Below are 27,235 nucleotides of genomic sequence, written 5' to 3' on the forward strand. Positions count from 1 at the left end.
AGGTTCAACTTCCAGAGTCATGGATAAAATTCCTACCTACCGCACCTACTGCCATCACCCCAGGGAACTTCCCCTTTGGACGTCATACAGTTGCTTTTTGGGAGCCAAGTATATTGCCTTATATGAATTCATGCTAAATTTTTCCTTTGACACATCAAAGCAGCCTTTTGATTCATTGTCATTTTATGAGCTCCCCCTCCAAGATTTACAAAACCTACAGTTTGGGCTGCCTCATGTCAGTCAGCAGCGACAGGTGTGGAACCCAGCCAGGCACAGGGCAGAGGGCAGGCACACGGGCTGCTAAGGGCTCCTTCCCTGGTGAGTGACATCGACACGCTCAGCAGTCAGCTCTCCTTCAGCTCGTTCAGCCTCCCGGAAACGCATCTAATTAGACTGTCATCCAGTCCACGTTCCTGTGCTGTGTGCATAAGGTTATAGTGTCAAATGCCTAGCGAGACCCAAACGGACACCATCTACTCCGTGTTCTCAATCTATCAGTACAGTGACCCTTCCAAGGAAAAGAAAATTGAAAATAGGAAAGGAAACAAGGTTAATCTGGCCTGCCTCTTGGCAAATCCATACTGGTTGTGAGTGGTCCCTACTGTCTTTTCTAAGGGCTCATCATACTGGTCAAATCCTACCCAAATTCATCACCAAAGCTCATGGACCCCACCCCCACCCCCACCGAATGTCCCCGTGTCCCTGTGCTGGTCTCCTGAGATGTATGGATCAGAGCTCATAATCAGACAGTCAGACAAGAAATAGGAAGAAGGCAAAGAGAAAAACTAGAAACTGATAAACGTGTTTTAATGAACAAGTCTAAAGAAAATCTTTATTGAATCAGGGGATACAATACAAATGATGGTGACCTGCATATAAAACCTGGCACCAAATTTGGCCTTTTAGAAATATTTATATATAAAAATCTGCATTAAAATCTGCACCAGAACAGTGCAGAGGCTGACAGCCCTGGCAGGAGTGCTTCCAAAGGTGGGTCTGGTCTGGGGACGCAGGAAGCTCTGTCCCACAGCCTCCGGGGTGAGCCCCACGTGAAAACAGCTTGCTCTGAGGAGGGGTCCGAGGGGCTCGTGTTGGAGCAGGAGCCCTGTGAGCACCACGCTGCCACGAGCCTGGCAGGAAACAAAACTGGTGCTGGGAAGGAGACACGGGCCGCTGCCCTTATTCCCGGGCTCTGACCCCTGTGTGACAATCTGGATCCCTGCAGACAAACCATCTGTAACTTCAGAGGAACTTCTGCAATTTCCAAATACGATTTTCCCGAGGAAGCTGGTCAATTCTAACTCAGGGAGCCAAATCATAGAATGAGCCTGATTTTAAGGATTAAGAACTAGTCATTTTCTGCAGGCTGAGCCCCTAAAATACCTGTCAGAATGGCTATCGTCACAACAGGAGAATATAACAATGGTGGCCTCAATCTATTTCAGCCTTGGACCAAATGCCACTGAGCAATTCCAGCCCAGAAATTAGACTTCACAGGCAATGAAATGAAAAGCAGCTTCGATCAGCAGTGGACTTCCCCCGTCTGGGTGCCAACTATCTTTGCACAAGGCAACTGAAAAGCCTTTGGGAGAAGCCGGGTCAATACTGCACGTACGTCTTCAAGGAGGAAGACACAGTTCCTTCCCTGGCAGAGCTTGTCACTTGGCTGAACAGGGTCAGGCTGGTTTGTCTAGCGGCTTCTTCCTTCACGGAAAAGCTGGTGTCCCTGGTCTGTTCATCTTGTGGCTCTGTGGAAAGTGACAACTGTCCCTGACTACGTAGCTGAGCTGCTGCTCAAATAGTCAGGCTCTGAGATGGCGGGGAGGGGACACCCAAATGGGAACGACAGAAACAAAGGGTAGGCGTTGGGGAACATTAGGAAAGGTGATGGGGGCAGGGACGCCCAAAGGACAGCAGTGCCTCTGCAATATCAGGGCTCCTAATAGTTACCGGAAGGGCTGGGAGACCTTCCTGTCATTCTAGTGGATTCTACAAAGGGGAAGCAGCTGCCCTACCAATTTCTAGTGCAAAGCAGAGTGATTTTCTCAGCTGCCTCCAGGGTGGGGTTTATTTTTCCTTCCCAGTCCCTGGGTTGGTTGTTTTGCTGGGGGGTAATCTGACACTTCCTCAACTGTGGCAATCAGTGAAAGGAGAGATGAAGGACAAAGCCTCTGAATCACAACTGAGGCTAATAGCTGGGAGCCACGTTGGCCTGTTAATGAGGGACTTTCTGTCTCAGGCAGTGTGTTTCAGCACCCAAATGCTCAGAGTAAGAGACAGGCGCTCCCGGAGTCGCTGGGCCTGACGCCAGCCATTAGCATCCCGGGCAAGACAAGATAACAGGAGGCCACTTCACCCATTATGATGGCTATTTCAGGACTGCACCAGGCGGCTCCTTCACAAAGTCTCAGGGCATTTTAGTCCACTTTAAAGTGACCTAACAACACCCTCTAGTGGAACTTATAAATAAAACAAGGGCCAAGCAGCCAATTCACCTTCTGATACCAGTGATTTCAAGATGCCCCATAAAACAGAATAAAACGAAAACAAAACATTATCTTTAAGAATGTAAAAATTAAAAAAAAAAAAAAAAAAAAGGTGGGCGTTCACAAGGCATCCTTAGGTCCCTCGGTGCCAAATCACCTTCTCTCCTCAGCTCCGCTGCCCTCGACACATTCTCAGGTACCGGCGCGTGCGGCTAAGGGAGCTCCCTGTCCCCTTAGAGTTTGGGCAGACTGCCCGCTGGTGCCAGAATGATGCCAAAGACGTAGAAGAGCCCCAGCAGGAGGTTGAGTTTGGCGGTCTTCTGGGGCAGTTTGTTGAAAGTCTGGCTTCGGAACTGTCTCTCCAGAGAAAAGGCCATGGGGATGGTGAGCAGGGGCAGGGCCAGGCTGATGCTGCAGTGTGTGGCCAGGATGCTGAAAATCAGGTAGGGCAAGAAGAGCAGCGTGGTGTAGAGCACGTAGGAGAAGGTGGGGCCGATGAGGATGGCGAGCGTGACGATGCCCGCCTCCCCGTCGGACTCCATGTCCCTGGTGTTGTTGGAATGGAGGATGGCCTCCGTGCTCAGGGCGAGGGGGATGGCGTAGACCAGTGGGAAGACCGCCAGGGACCCCACCTGGACGGCGTAGGCGAACATCACGGCCAGTGGGCCGAAGGTGATGAGGATGACGAGGTCTCCCAGAGCCACGTACTTGAATCCAATGCCTACAGCCGGAAAACCCAGAGAGTTGGTGTGAGTGAGGTCGAGGGCTGGCAACTGAGGGGCTGTTCCCCAGTCAAAGGCAGGCCATTTCTGGCCGGAAATGTGAGCGCTTACACGGGGGAGTGGGTGCTCACTGAGGTCTCTTCCCCTCTAGCGCAAAACCTGATTTCTTCTGCAATGCCACGGAGGTACAGAGAACACTAAGCTTTCAGCACCCAGGGAGGTTTCAGAGTCGTACCCAACGTTTCCTTCCTACTGTCCCCCAACCAAGTCCTGCAACAAGAGCACTGGGTTCCCCTACACTCACAGTTAGTGGGCGAGCCCATGAAGGACCTAGACGGTCTTACGATCCACTTCTTCCGTTTCTTTCACCCTTCACCAGCGTCTGTCGGTAACACCATCAGATCAGCCCTCACAGAATACTCAGCTCGGTCTTTTAGGGTTCTGCCTCCTTCCTTTGCAACCTCTGCAGGCATCTTCTGGTTTTGAAGACCCCCAGTGAATCTGAGTGAAATTTCAGGGTTCTCAAACTCCACATAAAGACACTTTCACCCGCTTGATGAGTAAAACAGCCAGGACAATGGAGTCACACGGCAGCTCCCCTCTCTGGTCCCCATTACGGTAAAACGCTGAGTCTTCCCCAACTGCTCCTCCTGTGCTGCTCATCTACTTCAAATCCTGCCCAATCCACTTCTTTCACACCTGCCCGGTCCTCTCCATCCCGCGCGGCACACTGCATCCCACCTCACTCCTTCCCCAAACCCAAGTCCTGGTTATTTTCTGCCTGGAATCCTGCAAGGATCTCCTCATTGGTCCCTGGGCTTCCAGGCTTCCATTCGTACTCACATAACAATGTCCCCCGCCCATTGCTAACCTAAGTGCCACACAGCAGCCAGAGTGATCCTTCGAAACTACTAATCTGACCGTGCCCCTCCTCGCACACACACCTGAAAACCCTGATCCACAAGTTGTCAGGTAAAAGCCCGCTCTCACCTGGCTCCCCTGTGGCCCGGCCCTGCCTCTCTGCAGCCCACCTTGAGCTCTCCTCCCCTCCCCTCAGGGCCTTCAGACCCACGCTCCCTCCTTTGCCTGGCTAACTCCTACGGTACTCACCCTTCAACACTGTAAAGACCATTCCTCAAGGCAGACTTCCTTCACCCCATACCACATTCGGCCCCCTTGCTATATGTTCCCATGGTGCCCTGCTTCCACTCCCATAGACTTCATCACACTTCTCATTACTTTATCACTGTCTTTCCCAACAAAGCCTAAGTTCCATGAGGGCAGGGCCTTGTGTCTGGCTGTTCACAGCTTGCTCCGCAACCCTTGGCACAAAGGCTGAACTGAACACAGAGCTACAGTAACAAGCACCCGGAATTTGGGATGGAGGTGAGGAAAAGTGCCCCCTCAGAGTAAGGCAGCGCGGAACGGGTGAGAAGTCAGCCACACGTACACTGCACAGAAGCTTGGGAACCCTCCAGACCAAGGCATGGCCTCAGGATCAGGAAATAAGGAACACTATTGGTAATCAACTGCATTGTAACCAGCCAGGAATGACAAGGGACAATAGTCTGTAGGGGATCTAAAGCCATGGCGGCCAAAGCGCAAGGTTCAGCTCAAGTTTACCCTCACACTAGTAGTTGTTTCTCCCCCCCCCCAGCTTTACTGAGATATAATTAACAGGTAACAGTTGAAGGTGTACAGCGTGTGGATCATGAGATCAACACTTCTGTACTTACTGCAGAATGATTACCACCACGGCGTTGGTAAGCCCTCCATCTAATTGGGGTTCTTTAGTGCCAAACACCGTACCATCCTTGGTTCTTTAGAACGAAGCATCCTCAAGAAAGTGTATCACAGGCATGGTCCCTGATACCCACCAACAAGCAGCCGGCTGGCCTGTACTCCCCAAGCAGTGTTTTCATAAATAATGCGGTTATCTGAGGACGTATCCTCCAGGGGCAAGTTCTCTCAAGCAGAACATCGGCTCATTTTCTAAATTAGTACACGGATGTCTCTTGCAATATCTCACATGTTTAGGGGACTACAGTAGTCCCCCCTAATCCTCATCCAAGACCCCAGGTGGACGCCTGAAACCAAAGATAGGACTGAACCGTATATATAGTACGTTTTTTCCTGTACATGCAGCACTTTACAGCTTCTCTGTGGCATATCCTATTGCCAACATCACCACTCCTCTGCTTTAGGGCCATTATTACGTGAAATAAGGGTTACCTGAACACAACACTGCGATACCTCCACAGTCACTCTGATAACCAACATAGCTATTAAGTGACTAACGGGTGGGGAGCGTGTACGCTGGACAAGGGAATGATTTACATCCTGGGTGGCACAGAGTAAATAACGCGAGATTTCATCATGCTACTCAGAACAGCACGGAATTTAAAACTCATGAACTGTTTATTTCTGGAATTTTCTATTTAATATTTTTGGACCACGGTGGACCGCGGGAGACTGAAACTAGAGAAAGTGAATCCGCAGATAAGGGGGGACTACTGTACTCCTGCCCAAGGAATGCCGAGCAAGAATACTCCCAGCACAGATCTAGCAAGTTTCTCCCCCAGCTGCTTGCTTTTCTTCTGCTTACGTTCTTAGCTCTCCAAGCAGACTTAAGGGCTCTGGCTATGAAGAAAATACAACAGCTCTAAAGGCATGACCTCTGGTTAGACTATCCAAAATCCTTAGCTCACCCAGCAAAAAATGATGTGAGCAATGCTGAACAGAAATCTGTGCAAAGATAAGCCGCCATCTTCAACAGGCCCCCCACAAAAACCAACCACATACCCCTCTAGGGATGAGAAAGGTCTGGCAACCTCCCACAGGTTATCGGACACAAGAAAATGCTAGAGCCCTTGGGAGAAAGCTCAGCGTGTCGGACGCATGTTCCACCTGATTCAGAGTTGTGGCCGCCTGGGAGTTTACTTTAGGAACTCCCAGCCATCCCAACACCATTTTCCAAATGAGCCAGCACAGTGAAACACTGGGCCAGTTCTCCACACAGCAGCCCAATGAATCTTCTAGAAGACAAATCAAAATGTTGGCAAGGATGTGGAACTGGTAGTCTCAGAGGTTGCTGGTGCGAAGATCAGAATAGTACAACCCTTTCAGAAACCGCTTTGGCAGCTTCTCAGAACGTTAAATATCATCCACCCTATGACTCAGCAATTCCATTGAGGCATTTACCCAAGAAAAAGGAAGACAAATACCCACAAAAAAGACTTAAACATGAATGTTCAGGCATAAGAGCCCAAACGTGAAAACAAGCCAAATGTCATGAACCAGGAAAACGGATAAACTAATCGTGCTATGTCCATCCAACGGATACTACTCAGCAGCGCAGGAACTGCCGGTGGGATGATGAATCGCGTCACAGGACGAGGAATCGCAAAACCACCACGCTGAGCAAAAGAAGCCGGGCCCAAGAATTCATACTCAATGATCCCGTTTACATGACGGTCCAGACCAGGCAAGACAAATCTATGCGAAAGAAATCAGAACAGTGGTTGTCTCTGAATAGGGGTGGGAGGAGTGGGGGATGGACGGGGAGGGAGCACAAGGAAGCTTTTGGGGATGATGGAAATGTTCTGTATCATGATAGCAGTGTGGGTGACACAGCCATATGCATTTGTCAAAATTCATCAAACTATAACACTTAAGATCTGTGCATTTCACAGGATGCCATTATATATCAATCAAAGTCAATGTTTCAAAAAACCCCATAAAATCAGATTAAGTCATTACTCTGCTCATTACGTTTCAATGTCTCCCATTTGTTCCTTCAGTGAATATTAAGTACTAATTACATGCCAGGCACTGTTCTGGGCACCATGGATCCAAGCAGAGAAGAGACGAAAACCCCTACCCCCAGAGAGCATATAGTCTGAGGGGGAGGATAATTAACAAACAGTGTGTCAGAAGGTAGTATATGCTGTGAAAATAAAGCAGAGAAGAGCAATAGGGAAGGTATTGTGGGGAGTACAGGGTGTGTGTGTGTGTGTGAGATTTATTTTTTGGCTGCTGCAAAAAGCTTGTTTTGTAATTTGAAAGAGTAGAAAGCAAAGTCTCACTAAACAGCTGACATCTGAGCAAATAAATGGAAGAGGTTAGAAAGGGAGTCAAACAGATAAAAAGAGGAGAGCGTTTCAAATCCAGGAAACAGCATCTACAAAGGGCCAGGAGGGCAGGCTGTGGCTGGAGTACCGTGAGCAGGAGAAAAGAAGGGCAGGTGAGAGTTGGGGGAGGGGAGATGGGCAGATAATGATCCTGGGAATCATTGCGAAGACCTTGGCCTTTACTCTGAATGAGATGGGAGCCACTGGAGAAGTTTGAGCAGAGGATGGAAGTGGTTGCCTTGTGTTTAAACAGGATTACTCTGCCTGCTGATTTGGGACAAGAGTGGGTACAGAGATCAGTAAAGAACCTGTCACAATTGAGGGAGATGAGAGAGGCCGTGGTGAGAGGTGGTGAGAAGTGGTCAGATCCCAAACGCATTTTGAAAGTAAAGTCCACAGGATTTGCTGGTGGACTGGAAGTGAGATGTGAGAAAGAAGAGTCAGGATGATGCCCCTGAGTTTTATCCTGAATAACGAGGAGGAAGCTGCCGGTGAGTAAGATGGGGAAAGCTATGGGGAGAGCAGGTTTCTTTGGGGAGAAAATCAGGAATTTGGTTTCAGACATATTAAGCTTGAGATGCCTGGAGACCTCTAAGAGAAGTTACTAAGTAAGAAGCTGAATGAGTCTGGACTTTAGTGGAGAAATCTGGGCCAGATGGATACATTTGAGGGTCACCGGCTCAATAGGTATTATAGGATCTAAAGCCATGAGGCTGGCTAAAATCACTAAGGGAGGAAATGGAGACAGAGGAAAGAGGTCCAAGGACTCAGCCTGCAGGTTGGGAGTGAGGAAGAATCAGCAAAGGAAACTGAGGCCCGGGAAGACCAGCAGGATTGGCCTCTGCCTACCTCTCCAACTGTATCTCCGTTCTCCCTCTTGAGCACATTGGCCTTTTGGTAGATTCTAGAAGATGCCAAGCTCTCCCCCACTCCAGTGCATTGGCATTCGCTGTTCCTTCAGCCCTGAAAGATTTGGCACTTGAATTGGACCCCAATTCTGCCCCATGGCTGGCTCCTTTTCCTTCAATCTTAGTTTAAGTGTCACCTTCACGGAAAGTCTCTCCTCCGCCACCACCATATACATTGTATTACAGCACCCGGTTGATTTCCTTTATTGAACTCTTTGCAATTGGCTGCCAGGACACCAGTCTCTCGGTTTTCTTCTTTCTCCTGTTTGCTCCTTCGCAGTTTCCTTTACCTATTCCTTCTCTTCTCCCTACCCCTTAATGTTGGACCGCCCCGGGGCTCAGTCCTGGCCCCCCTCACGGCTCTATCCACACTCTCTCCTCCGGCGATCTCACCCCATTGTACAACGTTATCTATATGCCAATGATCCCCCAACATCTCTATCTGCAGCTCAGATTTCTCCCCTGAACTCAGACTCTTACATCCAACCATTCATTTGACATCTCCCTTGGAGATATAACAGATTACGATGTCCAAAGTCAAGTTTCTCTCCAAAAACCTTCTCTATCTCACTTGACATCAGCTGCATTATTCCAGTTGCTCAGGCCAAAAGCTGAGTTATGCTTAATTCTTCTGTTTCTTTCCCGCTTCACATCCCATTTATCAGCAAACCCTGCCCACCTTCAAAATATATTTGGAATCTGACTACTTCTTCCCTTTGCACTACAACCACCCTGATCCAAGCCACTAAACATCTCCTGCCTGGATTAGCCAGTCTCCTCCTCCATCTCCCTGCTCCTACCCTCGACTGCTCTCCTTTATCCATTGTCAACACCTCAGCCAGAGTGATTCTTCTCAAACAGTAAGGCCTCCATCATCTTTGTGCCTCCGTGACCTCCCCAAATGGACTTCTCTTACTTTACTTCCTTCCTCTCCCCCTCATCACACTCTGGACTCTGCTGTTCCTCAAACTTTTCACAGATACTCCTGCCTTACGGCCTTTGACAACTGCCGATCCAAGATTTGGAACACTCTTCCTCCAGGTAACTGCTTAGACCCCTCCCCACCTCTCACCTCCTTCAATCTTTGCTCACATGTTAACTTTTTGATGAGCCCTTCCCTGATCAAATTACTTAAAATAGTCAGCGGTGTCCTCCTTCCTTGCTGTGTCCTTCCTTGCTTTACTTACTATTTCCCCCCAAAGCACAAATCGTCTTTTCATATAACATAAGAAGGGGACCAACTGGCTTACCAGGAACTTTCCTGGTTTCACCACCCAAAGTCCCACATCCTGGAAACCCTTTCGGTCCTGAGCAAACCAGGACTGAGTTGGTCAACCTAACTATAATTTACTATTTTTACTTTCTGTTTCTCCTCAGGCTATGTAACTTCCACAGAGCAGGGATCTGTGGCTGCTGTGGTCACATAGAGCAGTGCTGGCACATAACAGGTGCTCAATAAATAGTGCTTAGTCACCTGGCCAGCACTGCCTTGCTCAGCCTGCTGCAAGGAGTCACCTAGCAAACTAGCTGAAAGTATTAGCTGTACAATTTTGAGCTCATCAAAGTTAATTCCACTAAAATTTGAAACTGTGGCATAATATGTGACCCACAAAAAGAAACTAGATACAAAAAAAATTCCATATATTTTTCCATATATATGTATATATACACAGAGGGTGCCAAAAAAATGTATACACATTTCAAGAAAGAAAAACTGTATTAAAATTGTAATAATATATACCGATAACAAAAGATGAATACAAGTCACATTTGACTTCTGCAGTGACAAGAGGTGCTCAAAGTGGTTACCATCAGCGTCCAGACACTTCTGATTACGGAGAACTACTGTTTGAGCAACGTTGACCAAATTGTCCACTTGTATACACTTTTTTGGCACACCCGGTATATATATATATAGATAAATATAGCTATATAGCTATATAGACATATAATATACATATAAAAAATTTCTAACATCCAAAAGCCAAGCCAGGATCTTCTCAACCCACTACAATTTTCAAAATAATCCACATGATCCACGCAATCTAGATTTCACATAAGTGGCCTAATTGAGGAAAGAATCTTTGACCCATCTTCCCTAACCCTATAACTCCTACACAAAGCAGCAGTTTCTAGCACATGCAACTAAGACCTCCAGCACAGGAAACCTGCCAATTCTTACCTCCTGTGTAGAGAAAGGAGCCAGAAAGGCCTCCAAAGTAGATGAGAGCCAAGTGCTCCAGTTTCAGAGGGGACAGGTAGTAGAGGCAAGCGGCACAGACACAGCCCAAAGTGTACAGGAAGACTCCAAACCGCACAACATCCTGGGGCTCCAAGATTCGGTCCACCAGGGTCCTGTCATCACTCTTTTTGTGGTCAATACCCTTGGAAAAGTCATAGTAAGTGTTGACCAAATTGCCAGCCCCGTGCACAGCCAGGACTGCCACGGCACAACCCACCAACAGCCTGGGATCCAGGACGCCCTGGGCTCTGTAGGCCAGGGCACTGCCCAGGGCCACCGGGGTGAGTGAGGCACTGAAGCTCCAGGGCCGCAGGGCCAGCACGTAGGAGGCGCACTTCTGCCTCCAGGAACGCTGGAGGGGCCTGTCCCGCTCCGGACAGTCGTTCCCTAGCAGGTCCCTGTCCCCAGCCTTGGCCGACTCTCCCGTCCGGATGCTAATCTTCTCCCCTGGAACTTGCGAGGCCGCCATGGAGGCTGCACGTGGCTGAGCTCAAATGTTAACAGTGAGCCACGCACAGAACAGCGATTGCCGCGGGGCCAGGAGGGGCGGGGTGGGACCGCCGGACCTGACCTTCTTCGGTTCCGCCCCGGGGCAGCGCTGGGGAGGCGGCGGGGCCCCGGGGCAGCAGCGAGCGGGCCTGGCAACCCACGAGGCCGGGTGGCACCGCTCGGGCTTCCTGTCACCTGCGCGAAGCCTGCCTCCGGACCCCAGCCCGGCGCTAGCGCCCAAAGCCGAGAAGCAGACGCCTCCTCGGGACTACCGGGGCCGCCATCTTGTGCGCCCGCCTCTGGAGGCCGGCCCGGAAACAGGGGCTGGCCGCGCGGGCTGGGCCGGCCGGGCCGGGCGGAGCCGGGGCGGGGGAGCCGGCGGGAAACCCGCGGTCCAGCCCTGCTTTCGCAGCGGATGAGCGGGCGCCCAGCAGCTGCTCCCAGTCTCGTTTAGCATCACAAGATCCACCATGAATGCGTGTGGCTTTCCGACTTACCAAGAGCTTTCACTCATCGAAAGAGGACTCATTCTTTTTTTTTTTCATGCAACAAGCACTTATTGAGCACTACTGTACGCAGCAGTGAACATAATGGACAAAATCAGGGAGCACATTGAGGGAGATGAGGAAGGTATAATTATCCCCCCCCTTCTAAATGGGAAACTTGAAGCTCTGAAATGGGAAATGATGTCTAAGAAATTATTAACTCCAATAATAATCACGACAGCAAAAATTCCCGCTTTCTATTGTACAATTACCAATGTCACATGTACTGCAATAACCTTCCGGCCTTTTCAGCCACATTTTAATTTACTATTCGTACAAATAACTGCCCACCCCACCCTACCAGGTGGCCAGCTCTGTGTCTTCATTGCCCATCTTCTGCGAGCTTCTGTAGCTCCTTCTGACTGGAGAGAGCCAATTGTTAAATTTGGGGGAATTTTTGTGAGCCAGTCATGAAGCACATCCATTATTAAAAATCAAACTACACAAACTTACAATCAGATAAATTATATTAAAAACAAAGGTAACAAATACTCAAAACATTACTTCCTAATTACTTCACTATGTTTTACCATTTATACTCTTTAGGTTGTTGACATTTGTTTTATTTGCACTTTGTAAATACTATATAACAAGGTGCTACTGCTCATCTCTTTCTAGCTTTTCATTCAGTGACATCAGTTGACAGCTTGAAATCCGCCCTAGTGGGAGTATTTATACCACACAAATCAGCAAATGCTTGATAATTGTTTTGTTGATCACCTAGACTTAAGAAAGTGAAGGGAAAAAGTTAATAATGCCGATTAAACTCACAAGGGTGTCAACTCTGTAGCTGTTACGTTATGAATAGCAGCAAAAATTTTATGAAATATTCTTCCAGGATTGGAAAATTATTATCCAGCTCAGCAAAGAAGCCTTCACGTCTCAAGATATCTCTTGATTAATTCACTTTCCTCTTAGTCATTAACATAAAAGAAAGTATCTATCACCATTCATGTTGGTACTACACTCATTGGTCAACTGCAAACATAGGGAGGCTACACAAAATCACAAAAAGCATCCTGTTAGACTCAATTGGCTATGTGCAATTTACAATGAGAAGTATTGTGTATTTACTAAGAATTTCAAGACAATATTACAACCTCACAGATCACAATAGCCGTGAAACCAGCCCTATATATACGCGTATATTCCTGTCCCCACTTACCAGCCAGCTGGTTGTTAAACATTTACAACTTTAGCACCTAGCACATATTGCAATGCTGGACAAACCCAACTGTCCTATACTGCCAAATCAGATGAGAAGAAGAAGCAGGTATTTTTAGATCCTGGCTCCATCGCTTATGAACTCCAAGATCCAATCCTTCTGTATGTCGGTTTACTCATGGATAAAGTATAAAGTGGGAACAATACAACCTGCCTCATAGATATGTTCAGAAATAAAAGTAACAACATTTATTGCATTTATTGACTGTTCACATGTGTTATATAGTTTTTTTTGGTACTTTGCATGTATTAATGTTTAACCCCCACAACACTACCTGCTGAGGTACATACATTATAATCCTTCCAGTTCTATAAATAAGGACATAGATACATAGAGATAAAGTACTTGCTCATATAGTTAGTAAGTTTTGGAGCTAAGTTTCAGATTCAGTTACTTTGACTCTGCCCTGCTTTTAATCAGTACTCTATAACGTCCACCAAAATGCCTGATACTTTGTAAGTCCTCAATTAATATTAGTAATAGATTATTTTAACATAATGGATAAGAAAACTCTTTGTAAACTTGAAAAAGAAACCTACAAATGCACCGGTTACTGTTGCTATAAAACCATCTTTGATTGTCAATTAGAAAACAGAGCCTTACCGTGTTTTAGGATGGCAAAAATTTCATATGAAATGAAAATTGGTACCTCCCTTATAGAGATCAATTTCATAATATCCATCAAACTACACGTGCATTTCCCCTCTGACCCTGGATTCCCATTTCTGGATATTTTGGTATAGCTGCCAGGGAATAAAATTATATACGTATGTACAAAGGAATTCATTGCAGCATCATTAGTAATAGCAAGAATTTGGAAACAACACAAGTGTCCATCAACAGAGGACTGGAAAAATAAATTATGGTACATCCATGTAATAGAATACTACTATGCAGCTATAACAACAACGAAAGAACAAGGAAGCTTTCTGTATAGTAAGATAGAAAGATCTCCAAGGTACACTAAAATTTTTAAAAGTGCAGAACAGGGACCAGTAGGTGGCTCAGTTGGTTAGAGCAGGAGCTCTCAACCACAAGGTTGCCGGTTCAACTCCCTCCAAGGGATGGTGGGCTGCGCCCCCTGCAACTATGACTGAAAGGACAACAACTTGACTTGGATGGAGCTGATGAGTCCTGGGAAAAACACACTGTTCCCCAATAAAAAGTCCTGGAAATACAGTGTTCTCCAATAAAGTCCTTCCCCCCCAAAAAAAAATCTTAAAAGAAAAAGTGCAGAACAGTGTATATAGTGTAACAAAACGGGAAAATAAAAATATGTTTGTACTTGCTTGTATTTACATAAATAAATTCTAGGGATATGTTAAGAAGTAAGAAAATAAGTAGTGAAGAGGCAGGGGTGGAACACAAAATTATATATTGTGATAAATATAATTTTTATTTATTTTGAGATTTGAACAGTGAATACATTACATATTGGAAAATGTTTAATGACTAAATATAGAGATGTTGAACACAAATGAACAATGTGAAATTCAGAGGAACAATTTTCACAGAAGAACCAATGCAATGAAGATTCTCGGGTCCATAAGTAGCGTTAGTCTGGAAATTTTATGTCTTTTGCTTCAGTAATTACAGGGCGCCAACCTGGCTCACACACTCCTCTCAGAATTAAACCGGGCGGGGAGGTCGCGCACCCCCGCCTATCGCCGCTACCAGGCAGCCGACTACGCACAGCGCAGCTCCGAGGCAGAGGGGAATAATAGTACCGATGCACCGGATGTCTGCGTGGAAGTGACTGAAGTCAACTCACCACTGATTGGTTCTCCGGAGTAGACCTAAGCCTCCTTTCGCCTGCCACTGGCCGCGTAGTTTGTCTATTTGAACAGTCCCCGCCCCCTGGAGAAGCCGGGTCCCGAAGCTTCACTTCTCCTTCATTACTATTGGCCTGTGTCTCAATCCATCTTCGCCTTACGCCTGCCGATTGGTTCTTAGGTCTAGGAGCCAGCCCTCCCCGCCGCCGGCTTAGAGGACAGCGAGGAAGGCGGGTGGTAGGGCCCCGGGCCTGAAGCGGTGGTACCGGCGCTGGTGGCGGCAGCTGAGGCCTTGGCCGAAGCCGCGCGGTGAGTCTGGAGCCTGGCACCGACCCATCCAAGGCGGCGGAATGTCCAGACCCACAGCCAGCCTGGTCCGTGGGGGGCCCGGGGAAGCCGCCCTTCTGGGCCGTGGGGTCCCCTCAGAACTGGTCCCAGACTTGGGCGCCGCCTGAGCCCTTAACCCCCACCCTGCGAGGCAACGCCCACCTCCTCCCGGACCCCCAGGAGACCCCTGGATCCTTGAGCCTGCCGTGCGTCTCTGGCTGCGCGAAGGCCGGCCCATCAGCTCCGGTACTATCGGGGAGCCTTTGGGTCTCCTTGTCCGTCAGTCAGTCACCCCTTCTTCTGAGCCACCTTACAAATTGTCCTCAAAGAAGACCAGCGTCAGTGTCAGCCCCTTGCACTCCAGTCTGGAGACTTCTCAAGGAACCTTTACCCGGAGCTGAGCTCGGTTCCATCCTTGGGTTTCATGCTCTCTGCCTCCCCCGCCCCCATCCCTAGTTTCAGGCACCCAACTTGAACTTCTGTAGGCCCTCCCCAGTTCCCTTAGGGTATTTGACTTCCAGCATTTTAATTGCATTCTGCCTGGAGCAGGTGGCCTGTGGGCCTTAGACCTTAAAAAGATAGGCTGGTTCTTTCCTGAGAATGGAAATTCCTTGCCAGCCTCCCTTCCCCTCATCACAGAGGCGCGGTCACACACCCTATAGTAGTTTTCTCATCAGGGATCCTTGGATATTCTCTCCTCAGGAGGAGGACATTTCTTTCTGCAGTGTTTTTTCTGGCACTGGAGTATTTAAAAGGTTTTCAAAACCAATTAATTCCGTGGTTGTTTTTTTCCCTTGACACAGCAAATTCTTTCAAAAATAAGAATTTTGAAAAATTGATTTTCTACTATAACCTGAACATACCTAAAATATGTTACTCCCGTAGCAGTCCGGGCCAACCCCTATTCTGACCACTTTGTTGTGGTTGCCTGATGACTTGTATTTCCCCCTAGATTGTAAGCTCATTGAGGGAAAGGACAGGTACATAATTGAGGAATGAATGAATGGTTTCAGGAACTAATCAGTCTCTTTTAGCTCACATTTCAAGTACTAGTATTCTATAGAACTGCACTGTCCAGTACAATAACCGCCAGCCATGTGGCTTAGAGCGCATGAAATAATAACCACGTGGCTTAGAGCGCGTGAAATGTGACTAGTCTAAATTGAGATTGCCGTTAAGTGTATAATATACATTAGATTTTGGAGACTTGGTACAAAAAAGAATGGAAAATATATCAATTTTTTATATTGATAACACGTTGAAATGATAATTTGGGTATATTGGATTAAATAAAATGTATTAGTATTGCCTGTTCTTACCTTTTTGATATGGCTAGTAGGAAATTTAAAATGACATTTGTGGTTTGTATTATATTTCTGCTGGACGATGCTGCTATGGAATAAAAATTTCCCTCTTTAAATTGAACTGTCTGAGGAAAGGCAGTCTTAGGCATGTTTTATTCTCTCTCTACCTCCCCACCTCTAGTATCTGGCACTATAATAATAGCTAACAGAACTCACTGTGTGCCCGGCACTGTTTTAAATGCTTTTTAACATGTATTAACTCATTTAATCCTCATGTCAACCCTATGAATTAGGTACTATTATTCCCCTATTGCAATGGAGGAAATAGATATTTCAAGTATCTTCTCAAGGTAGATAGTTTTGGACTGGATTCAAATGCAGGTAGTGTGGCTCCGCAGCCGGCAATTTGACCCTGTTCCTACGCTTCCTCTGAAACATTAGTCATTATTGAATAAATCGTGACTTTCTCCACTTTCCTCAGTGAAGTCTCCTTGCCTGACATGGACAGGGTGGAGATCGGTGTGGAGAAACTGGAGTCGTAAATAAACTCACTGCCCTAGTGTGTTAGCCAGGATTTTAAAGGAAGCCTCTCTTCAAAGAACCTCAGGGCAAGATGCTTGGAACCGGACCTGCTGCCGCCACCACAGCCGCCACCACATCCAGCAACGTGAGTGTTCTGCAGCAGTTTGCCAGCGGCCTGAAGAGCCGGAATGAGGAGACCAGGGCCAAAGCTGCCAAGGAGCTCCAGCACTACGTCACCATGGAGCTTCGAGAGGTGGGGGCTTCTGCCATCTGGGGCCATCCCTGGCGTGTGGGGGCAAAGTGTGCCATCACTGGCTTAGATTTCTTTGGACAGCTCAGTGAGATTCTGTTTGAGAGAGGCACCCAGTTTCTCGTGTCATAGAATGGGCAGCTTCCTTTGCAGTGGTTACACAGTTCTGTGGCATTTCCTATTTTGTAGTGACATTTTAGGAGTCAGCATAGAGAGAGTTATTTTTAAAATTTGTTTTCTTTTTCCCACTGCATTCCAGATCTTCAATTCTTTCTGCCTGATAACAGTGGTTGGGACGGGTTTGGAGAGCTGATAGCTTGGGGCTTTTTAAACGGAAACCAGACTGGAGGTCAGGGACACTGTCTCGTTCATCTTTGTACCCCTGGTACTAGGTAGAACCTGGGACAGGACGTGGCCTGCCGTGGAGTTTACTCAATAAGTATGTTAAACAGACAGGCGAATTGAGACTTCAGTTGCTCTATAGTTTAAAACTAGAAATGGGCAGTAGCTTTGTCACGTCTGGTTTGAACTGTACCTGCTGGCTACCTCTCACGTCCTAATCTTTGGACGCGACCCCTCACCCCATCCTCACCATCAGGGAGACATTAGAAATTGTTCTGAGTTCATCCTCCTTTGCAGATGAGTCAAGAGGAGTCTACTCGTTTCTATGATCAGCTGAACCATCACATTTTTGAACTGGTTTCCAGCTCAGATGCCAATGAGAGAAAAGGTGGAATCTTGGCCATAGGTAAGGACAGAGTCTATGGTGACAATAACAACTGGGAATAAAGGACTGTTTTTGAGTCCACGGCACCCCGTGTCTGCTGCTTACTACTGTGTTTCCTCGAAAATAAGTCCTAGCCGGACCATCAGCTCTAATGTGTCCTTTGGAGTAAAAATTAATATAAGACCCGGTCTTATTTTACTATTAAGACCGGGTCTAATATATAATATAATATAATATAATATAATATAATATAATATAATCCTGGATATAATATAATGTAATATAATACTGGGTCTTATATTAATTCTTGCTCCAAAAGATGCATTAGGACTGATTGTCTAGCTAGGTCTATTTTCGGGGAAACACGGTAGATGCTTAGTTCATATTTGTTCAATGTATTTTAAGGAGACTTGTGGTTTTCAGTGTACTTCCTCAGGTATTAATTCTAGCAACAGTCCTGGGACATAAGCAAAGCAGGTATTTTCAGATATGGAGTCTCAGAACCATTAAGCAACTTTTCCAGACAGTGTTCCAGAACTGAGACTAGGAGCCAGCTTGCTTTCTTCTACCTCATGTAGCTTTTTGCAGGTTCTGGTTTCTCCGTAGAGTGAAATTTGGCATAGTGGGACTCCTGTATAGAAAAGTAGTGTTGGGGTGCAGTAAATAAAAGGCAGGTAATTTTTAACTCCCAGGGGCTGGTCATCCAGCCTGTAATTTATTATCCAGTCGCAGTTTGTTTTCCTTTTCTTCTTGGGAAACAAATTATATAGACTAAAATGAGGACATTTTGCTTAACGTAAATATTCCTTGCACAAATATAATACCTCTTCATTAAAATGAAAATTATCCACATCCTTATCACTTTCCACATCTGGATATTGCAGTCGGTACATAGAACGAAAGCAAGGAGTCACTCACCACCTTTCCTTTCAAGGCAGCATGCTTTCCTGGACACCATATTCCCAATCTCACCTTTTGCCTTTCTTTTTTCCAGCCAGCCTTATAGGAGTGGAAGGTGGGAATGCCACTCGAATCGGCCGATTTGCTAATTATCTTCGGAACCTCCTCCCATCTAATGACCCAGTTGTCATGGAAATGGCATCCAAGGCCATTGGTCGCCTGGCCATGGCAGGAGACACTTTTACCGCTGAGTATGTGGAGTTTGAGGTGAAGCGAGCCCTGGAATGGCTGGGCGCCGACCGCAACGAGGGCCGGAGACACGCAGCTGTGAGTGCCTGCAGGAGGAGCACAGCCAGGCCTGGGGAGTGGTGGCACTGCCGGGTCCTTCACACACCGCTCGGGTCCCTGAAAGGGAAGAATGAGAGGGGATGCTCTAAGCAAAGGCACCGTGCCTCCTGATGGCCTTAGGTTCCGTCCTGAATCCCTTTCTCTCTCCACCCTGAGCTCCGTGCCTAAAGAGGAAACTTACAAGTTCTGTTCTGTTGCTTGAGAGGCAGCCCTAAGTGCCGTGTTTATCCTGACCTCTGAGTTTCTAGAATCAAAATTGCACCCTAAGCAGAAGGTACCCTTCAGCCATCGCAAGAGGAGAAGCCACAGCTAAAAGGCTTACTAAGACCCAGACAATTGTACGATCTGCACGATCCCTTCAGTGTCTTTGTCAAGGTCTCGCATACATGGTGGGAATATGGAAGAACTAGGATTAAGAGAGGCGGGTGCAGGGCAAGTAGGTACTTTCACCACCTACAGTGGGAGAGTCGGTCAGCCTGTCCCGTTTACTTTTTAGACATTTGTTCATTGGTTGGTACCTAGCCCACACTTCCTCTTTCCTCATTGTCTGTTCTGCATTTGGGGATGTGGTGGCTCTTTACCCTATTCTGCTGGCACATCCTCACTGCTTTTCAAGGCTCGTCCCCGAGAAAGGCCGGTTTGATGGGCTAGGATGGCAGGCTGTGAGATGGGGGCGAGTCTGTGTTTACGAGAGAATTTGGGCATGAGTGTGGTGGGGCTCAGAGGCATCAGTGGCGTCCTTTCCAGTCCGCTCCCTCTTTACGAGGTAGCACCATGAGGAGGGAACATGGGACAGGGGAGGGACACATGCTTAGACCCTGGTTCACGTCTTGGCTTTGCCACTTCCTCAGTAACTTGGAGCAACATCTGACCTTTAGTTTCTTCCACTGTCAAATGAACATAATAGCAACATTAGGTATGAAACAGGATTTTTTCATTCACTTAATAAATGTTTATTGAATATTTGCTGTATTCCAGGCATGGTTCTAAGCTGTCAGTAGAGCAGTATACAAAACCCAAAACCTTCCAGAGCTGACGTTCTAACATTATGAGCCGTCTATGGAAAGGCCCTAGGATAATAAACACTGAGATGTTTGATCAATTTTCCTTTCCTTCCAAGAGCCCTAGAATTTCCTAGCTGGCAGAGTGGGCAAGTCTACACTTTCCCTAATGTAGGGAAACCAGAGTGTATTCCTGAGAGAACAAAACTCTGATACAGATGAGAGTTCTCACTATGTCTTTTGCTCCTAGGTTCTGGTTCTCCGTGAGCTGGCCATCAGCGTCCCCACCTTCTTCTTCCAGCAAGTGCAACCCTTCTTTGATAACATTTTTGTGGCCGTGTGGGACCCCAAACAGGCCATCCGTGAGGGAGCTGTAGCTGCCCTTCGTGCCTGTCTGATTCTCACCACCCAGCGTGAGCCGAAGGAGATGCAGAAGCCTCAGTGGTACAGGGTAAGGAGATGGTTCCACTCCAACCACCAGCCACGCACATTTACAATGTCACTGGGCTCCAGGCAGCAGCGGGCCCCTCGCTACAGAGCAAGTGTCACGTGCGTTTTGATCTCAAATGATATTTTAAGCTCAGTATACGTCAACAGTTACTACATTTCACTAAAGCAAAGATGCATGGAAAGCCACACCATTATTTTATGTATCACTAAGAATGAGAATGTGATGCTAATTAAACTGTGACTCCGGGCCTTCTTATCCACAATTCTAAGATACCTCTTTTCGGAGATGTTAGAATATAGAGAAATGGGTGTCTCACAATCGATGCGATACGGGTGATGCTAATTCAGAAAGGGCCAGTTCTCTTCCTCTGGTTGTTGCTGCCAAGAGAACCTAGAAGCTCTGTACTGCAAATGAAACGGCCCTGAACGTGACATTGGAGACGGGGGTCTAGTCTTGGCTTTGCTCTGTGACCCGGGATGAAAAGTCACGTAATTTCTTGGAGCCTTTTTTTTTTTTTTCCTATTAAAAAAGGGATGACAATGGTACCTGCCTCGTGGTATTGTGAGAGTTGAAGCGAAGTTCAACGACAGTGTTTGATGAGTTGGTGTTGTCGACGATACTGGGAGAGGCTCTGAGCAGGCCTGGTGACCCCTCAGAATGCCGTGTAGATGGGCTGGGCCCTGTTCTGTCTCACTTTGGACCCCGGATAACTAAGGCATTCTGTATCTCTCCATAGCACACATTTGAAGAGGCAGAGAAAGGGTTTGATGAGACCCTGGCCAAGGAGAAGGGCATGAATCGGGATGACCGGATCCATGGAGCTTTGCTGATCCTCAATGAGCTGGTCCGGATCAGCAGCATGGAGGGAGAGGTGAGGCGCCGGCAGACGGAAGGCCAGGCTCGTCTCACGCCCTTCTGTGAGCAGCACAAGGCGAAGGCCTTATTGGCGCAGGGCTGACGTTTTGTAGGGGAAACTGGCAATAAATAAACAGATAATTTTAGATAGCAACAAGTTCTAAGAAGAAATGGGATGAAGGGTAGCGGGGCGTGGGGGTGTGTGTTGCTGGGGGTCAGGGAAGGCCCTCCTTGAGGTGGTGCCATTTGAGCTGAGACCCGTATGACATGGAGGAGCCAGCCTTGCAGTAGCAGCGACACTATGTTTTGGGCAAAGGCTTTGAGGTCAGAGAGGATTTGACAAGTTCAAGGAACAGAAATAAGGGAATTGTGGCCGGTGCACCCTGAGCAAGGGAGGGGAAGGGAGGTACCAAATTAGTACTACGCCTCACAATTCTTGGTAAACACTGGCTTCTCTCTCGTTGCGTGCAAACACTGGAGATGTGTACAGGGGAATGCTGTGACGTCATCCATGTTTAGTGATGGATTGGCTACTTATGGGGAAACGCTTGTGGAGAGGCAGGAATGAAAACGGAGACCAGTTAGGAGGTGGGTTAGCTTAAGCAGCTGCAAAGATGGGTTTAAAAGTACAAGGATTTTATTAGGGAAATAGCCTGTGAAGGAACATGGGGAGAGATCTGGGGGAACCATCAGCCCTCAGTGCACGTCTGACCCTGAGTGAATAAGAGAGGGAAGCAGAGTGGAATGGAAGCATCTAGCCTGCCATGCAAAGCCGTCATGGGGTCCTCCGGACAAAGTTGGCCGTCAGAGGAAGCCTGCCTTAGCATTCCTGCCGTGTTCTGTCATTGGCTAAGAGCAGCCCATGGCACAGACATGGTGATAAATTCCAGAGTAGCAGCCAGGGCCCTTGCGATTGGAGGTCACGTTCCTGCAGCTGCCACAGGAGGCTGTTACAGTAGTCTGGGCAAGCCACGGTGGTGCCTTCAACTAGCATTAGCAGTGCAGACACTGAGAAGTAGTTGGAGTCAGGATATGTTTGGGAGGTAGAACTCCATCTGTGAGTCTTCCTGTGAGGAGCTGGTTGGTGTGAAATTTCACCCCAGGACTTCCTGTTTTAACAGACCCAATGATCGTTTGGTAATGGCTGTGCCCTTAGAGGTGGGACAGCACGTGCTGCCATATATAGAGAAACAGATGATCTAGCTTGGAATCTCATCTCTCTATACTATGTGTCTTGGTCAAATTACCTCCTTTAGTCTCATTTTCCTCACTTTTAACAGGGACCTTACCTACTTCATTGGGCTCCTGTGAGGTTCCTAAATATATGTGCAGTGCCCAGGACAACACCTGATACACAGTGAGAATTTCATAAGTGGTGGTGCTCACAGACTTGCCCACCTAAGTGTAACATGGTGCTTCGCACTGGAGCCCAAGCAACTCTGGGGTCTTTGTTTCCTCCGAGTAAAACAGGAAACATCGCCTAACGTAGATTTAAATGAAATGCACTCGTGACGGTACTTTGTAAATTATCAGCAACTCTCCAAAAGTAAGGTGTTGTTGTTTCATAATATCGTGAGCCAGCTGCATCATGTCTTACGAGCTAGACTAATGCAGCATGAATAAAACATGACCTTCTAGCAGGGGGAGACAGACAACACACAAATGACTAAGAGTGTGTAGTGTGTCATAGGGTGAGGAATGCCATGGAGAAAAGGAGGGCAAGGGAAGGGAATAGGGGTGTTAGCGTGGACTGAGGGTTACTTTTTAAAATATGGGCACGTTTGAGTGAAATCGTGAAGGAGGTAATAAAAAAGCCACGTAACTACCTGGGGAAGAGCATTCCAGACAGTTGGTTTTGCAAGCACCAAGGCCCTGAGGCAGGAGCACCCTGCTTTGTTTGGGGAGCAGCAAGATTGCCACTGTGCCTGAGCAGAGTGAGGGGAAGGAGGCAGTGGGAGTTGGGGTCAGAGGAGTACCTGGGGCAGGGATGGGGCACATCACATAGGGTCACGGAAGCCGCTGTCTACACTCTGTGTGTGAAGTGGGAAGCTATTAGTGGGTTTTAAGCAGTGGAGTGACTTTTGACTCGTGTTTCAGAAGGATCGCTCTGGCCACTGTATTGAAAAGGGATTAGCAGAGGGGCAAGGGCTGAAGCCAGGAGTCTATAGTCAGGCAGGAATTGCAGCAATCTTAGCGGGGGATAGTTGTGGCGTGGACCACGGTGAGCGCTGTAGAGGTGCAAGGAGTGGTTGGAGTCTGAATTTGATTTGGAGGTCGATGGGAGAGAAAGAAGAGACAAGGTTTTTGGCTTGAACAACTAGAAGGAAGGCGTTGCCACTTACTGAGATGGGAAGACAGATGAGAGGAGCGGGATAGAAGGGCAGGAGTTTGCTTTTGAACATATCACGTTTAAGATGCCTGTCGGGAGTCTGAGCGGAGATGCTGAGTAGTACTGGGAAGAGATATGAGCGAGAGACACAGATTTAGGAGTCGTTAGCAGATAAATGCCATTTCAAATCATGAGACTGGCTGAGAACCAAGGGAACTCGTGTAGTTGGAGCGGAGATGGGGTCTGAGAACCTGAGATCAGGAGATGAGCAACCAAGGGAGACCAAGAAGGCGGGGAGAGGGGCAGCAAGAAAGCTCGGGGTCCAAGAAGCCAAGTGAAGAGTTTCAAGGGGAGGAAATACCAAGTTGGATCAAATGCTGCAGATAAGTCAAATAAAATGAGACTGACAATCGATCATCAGCTTTAGCAGCACAAGAGTCACTGGTGACCTTGACAAAAATAGTACACAGGCTTTTTCAAAACAAAAATATCTGTCGAGAAGAATTTGGAAGTTTAGAGAATTATTTTATAGCCTTCTCATTTGGGGCTGTTGGAAGGTGAGTTGTCAAGCAGCCCTTTGAATAGAGAGTAGATGTGAGTTCTGCACCCATCAGCTTATGCACGCCTCCTGTGGAATTCCGGGGATTCTGAGGAAATTGTGTGCCTAAGTTGTTTTGACCTAGGTTTCTGGCAAGAAGCAGGAGAGCAGCCTGGCCTTCACAGGATGCTGGCCTGCAGCTGCCCCTCACCTTTGCAGAGGCTCCGTTGCTGTGATCTTAGGTCTGCAAGGCACAGCAATTTGCAAGTCTGCTTTTTCAAATCAACTTGGGGGGTGGGGTGGGCTGAGTCCTTGCAGCCAGCCCCCTACTGCGTCTTTAGTGTTCAGTATGTGGTGCTCATTTGCCTAAATGAGAATAAAATCAGGCTCCTCCAAGGCTCTAGGCCAGGGGTGTCCAAACTTTTTTCAACGTTTTTCACCAAGGGCCATATGCGGTAAAATACACAAACAGCCGGGCCACTCACTCGAGGTGAAGTACGTATTGCCTCACCTGGTTTATTTAAGTAAACTAAATATATTTTTGGAATTTGCTGTGGGCCAATAAAAAAGGGATTGTGGGCCGCAGTTGGTCCGCTGGCCGCAGTTTGGACACCCCTGCTCTAGGGAAACCATAATCCTAAAGATGAAGAGTGGCCACCCTCCACTTTGGAAATAGTTTCCTTTCAGGGTTGGGCAAATGTGTTGCTCTGTAGACTCCACTGTGCCTGGGCAGTTACCTCTTGTAAGTAAAGGTGTTTCTTTTCCCCCCACATATGTAGCGCCTAAGAGAAGAAATGGAGGAAATCACACAGCAGCAGTTGGTACATGACAAGTACTGCAAAGATCTCATGGGCTTCGGAACGAAACCTCGTCACATCACCCCCTTCACCAGTTTCCAGGCTGTACAACCCCAGCAGTCCAACGCCTTGGTGGGACTGCTGGGGTACAGCTCTCACCAAAGCCTCATGGGATTTGGGACCTCCCCCAGCCCAGCTAAGTCCACCCTGGTGGAGAGTCGGTGTTGCAGAGACTTGATGGAGGAGAAATTTGATCAGGTAGGTGTCAAGGGGCCCACTCCCTCTCCTTCCAAGCTTCCCACCTGCCTGCCTTTCCTTCGCCAACCCTGTATCCTTCTTCTCTCAGGTGTGCCAGTGGGTGCTGAAATGCAGGAATAGCAAGAACTCGCTGATCCAAATGACAATCCTTAATCTGTTACCCCGGTTGGCTGCATTCCGACCTTCTGCCTTCACAGGTGAGGGTGTCCGTGGAAGATGTCGTTACCCAGTTAGGGGTGATTAAACAGAGAAGACGCGGTACGGTAGCAAAAAGTTACGTCCGCTTCTCATTGTAAGCAGTGCCAACTAGGGGCAAGTCTAGTGTCTGCCTCATGTCCGGTGTCAGTGGTATCCAGTTCAGGTTTTCTACAGATGTCTGAAGCAGCAGGGGCAGGAACAGTCCGAATGTGCAGGCAAAGAGGCAGGGCCAGAGCCCAGCAAGTTCTCGTGTGGGAAGCCAACAAGTTCGTGAATGGGCTGCTAAAAAGAGACCAACGGAAGGGCAGTTTCATTTTCCATACAGCAACAGCCTCTCTGTGGGGCAGGGAGGGCTCGGTGGCTGGTGTGCCTCTGTCCCTGCAGTGGTCACGGAGATGCCTCATCTTTCACAAGAAGGAAGGACTCAATGTTTCAGAGGCAGGTTTCCTGGAGATTGGACAGTGGCTTCCCACATTCCTGCCCATTCTCATCGGGCAGTTGGAAATCCTGGCTCCTGACGCAGCTCAGGCCCTGGCTTCTCCCTGAAGCCTTCCTGGTTCTCTGACTGCAAGTGTTCTTCTCTCGCAGCATGGCTCCCAGCTGTGGGAAGGCCTGGGTGCCAGACCTGGGCTGCATCCTGCCGCTCTCTGGAGCGATGGGGTTTTGGACAGGTTATGTGGCCTTCCCTGGCTTGTAAAGTTAGGCTAACAAGAGGACCACTGCGTGAATACCCAAGCACCTACACCAGGTGCCTGGCACAGAGTAAGCCCAGTCAGTGGAAACCATCAGTTGTCATCATTGCGTCTTCTCGCTCCTTCAAATCCACGTTAGAAGTAAGGTAACGATAAACATGATGCTAATGCTGCCGTCGCCTGCTCACATTTATCGTCCTTGTTTCGCCTCCCTCGTCGCTGAGTGTGGAGGCCCCGTCCCGGACACCTCTGTGCCCTGCACTGCGGCGCACCTTGCCTGTGCTTCCTAAGCATTCAGGACCGAATCAGCCAGGAGCGGAAGAGGTGGGCCAGCCTGACACTCAGCAGATGCCGTTCCCTCGCACACTCATATCACACCACCCATGAAACAGCAGGAGAAATGTGTGCTGTGTGAGAACAGAGCGTGTTGAGTAAGGATGAGACAATTAGCCACATAAAATCACTGAACCCAAGAGAAATGATATAATGAAAATCACCCGTCATTTTTCGCTTTCTATTCTTCCCACCTGATACCCAGCAGCCTTTCTCCTTTTTAATGACTAAACATGCCCCGGTTCAGTAGAGCTTTAAATGATCTTGGGTTGAAAATCTGTGGTTCAAAAGAAACTAATAACTAGGCTAAATTTGATCAAAGTCTGGCGCTTTGTGGAAGCAGTTACTCTAGTAAGTTCAAGAGGCTGCCTAGCAGCAGGATACAAAGGCTCAGAGGGCCCCTTGGTTTATTCTTTTGATGTGGGTTTTTGTTGTTTTATTAAATAAGATACTAAAATATGTAACTGAAATTCAGCCTCGGCGGCCTCTATATGTGTGTGCCTCATTGGGAAAGTGCCACGTCTTTAAAGCTTGCAGTTTGGAAGTCATTGCTTGAATTTCCTAATGATGTAAGCTTTGGGAATATCAAAAATACCCTAAGATTAGGCTGGAATTTCTAAGTGTCAGATTCCTAATCTCTTAGGGTGCTAAATCCAGAAATGGAACTTACTCTCTTGATGTAAGCTCATTTCCTGCTGAAATGCTGTCCCCTATGCAAAGGCCTGGTTTTCCTTGTTGATGCACTCTGATTTTGGGGTTGTATCACCTTGGTCTTCTGACTGTTTCCAACTCCCAACATGCTTCATTGTCATTTGACCAAAAGAACTGTGGGAGAAGACATTTCTCGATAGAATAAATGCAGCGATGTATATGTGTTGTTTGGGAG

The 27,235-nt window shown here is 47.7% G+C and overlaps 2 protein-coding genes across 4 annotated transcripts in view; one reads left to right on the forward strand and one right to left on the reverse strand.

The window, feature by feature from the left end:
- Positions 1–802: 802 nt before the first annotated feature.
- UBIAD1 (UbiA prenyltransferase domain containing 1) lies at positions 803–11,281 on the reverse strand. 2 transcript variants are annotated; one of them, XR_012497064.1, is made up of 3 exons: positions 10,429–11,281; positions 3,513–3,590; positions 3,072–3,207 (listed from the first exon to the last, which is right to left on the reverse strand). XR_012497064.1 is itself a non-coding variant. In XM_019746789.2 (2 exons), the coding sequence occupies exons 1-2, from the start codon at positions 10,955–10,957 to the stop codon at positions 2,720–2,722; spliced, it is 1,017 nt and encodes a 338-aa protein (XP_019602348.2). In that variant the 5' UTR covers positions 10,958–11,281; the 3' UTR covers positions 803–2,719. The 2 variants fall into 2 exon arrangements, 1 of the variants encoding a protein (XP_019602348.2); XM_019746789.2 differs by lacking the exon at positions 3,513–3,590 and having other exon boundaries at positions 803–3,207.
- A 3,421-nt stretch (positions 11,282–14,702) lies between these two features.
- The window catches only part of MTOR (mechanistic target of rapamycin kinase), a 115,676-nt gene continuing 103,143 nt past the window's right edge, over positions 14,703–27,235 (forward strand). The window contains exons 1-8 of one of the 2 annotated variants that reach the window (XM_019746727.2): positions 14,703–14,828; positions 16,750–16,925; positions 17,562–17,670; positions 18,644–18,876; positions 20,149–20,349; positions 21,086–21,220; positions 24,851–25,126; positions 25,215–25,323. In XM_019746727.2, coding sequence (XP_019602286.2) covers positions 16,764–16,925; positions 17,562–17,670; positions 18,644–18,876; positions 20,149–20,349; positions 21,086–21,220; positions 24,851–25,126; positions 25,215–25,323 — 1,225 coding nt within the window. In that variant the 5' untranslated portion in view covers positions 14,703–14,828; positions 16,750–16,763. Of the gene's footprint in view, positions 14,829–14,963; positions 15,093–16,749; positions 16,926–17,561; positions 17,671–18,643; positions 18,877–20,148; positions 20,350–21,085; positions 21,221–24,850; positions 25,127–25,214; positions 25,324–27,235 lie in introns of those variants that run through there. The other variant, XM_019746728.2, reaches the window with a different exon arrangement.

Source organism: Rhinolophus sinicus, linkage group LG06 (assembly GCF_036562045.2).
Source record: "Rhinolophus sinicus isolate RSC01 linkage group LG06, ASM3656204v1, whole genome shotgun sequence".
In the NCBI taxonomy this organism is placed as follows: Eukaryota; Metazoa; Chordata; class Mammalia; order Chiroptera; family Rhinolophidae; genus Rhinolophus; species Rhinolophus sinicus.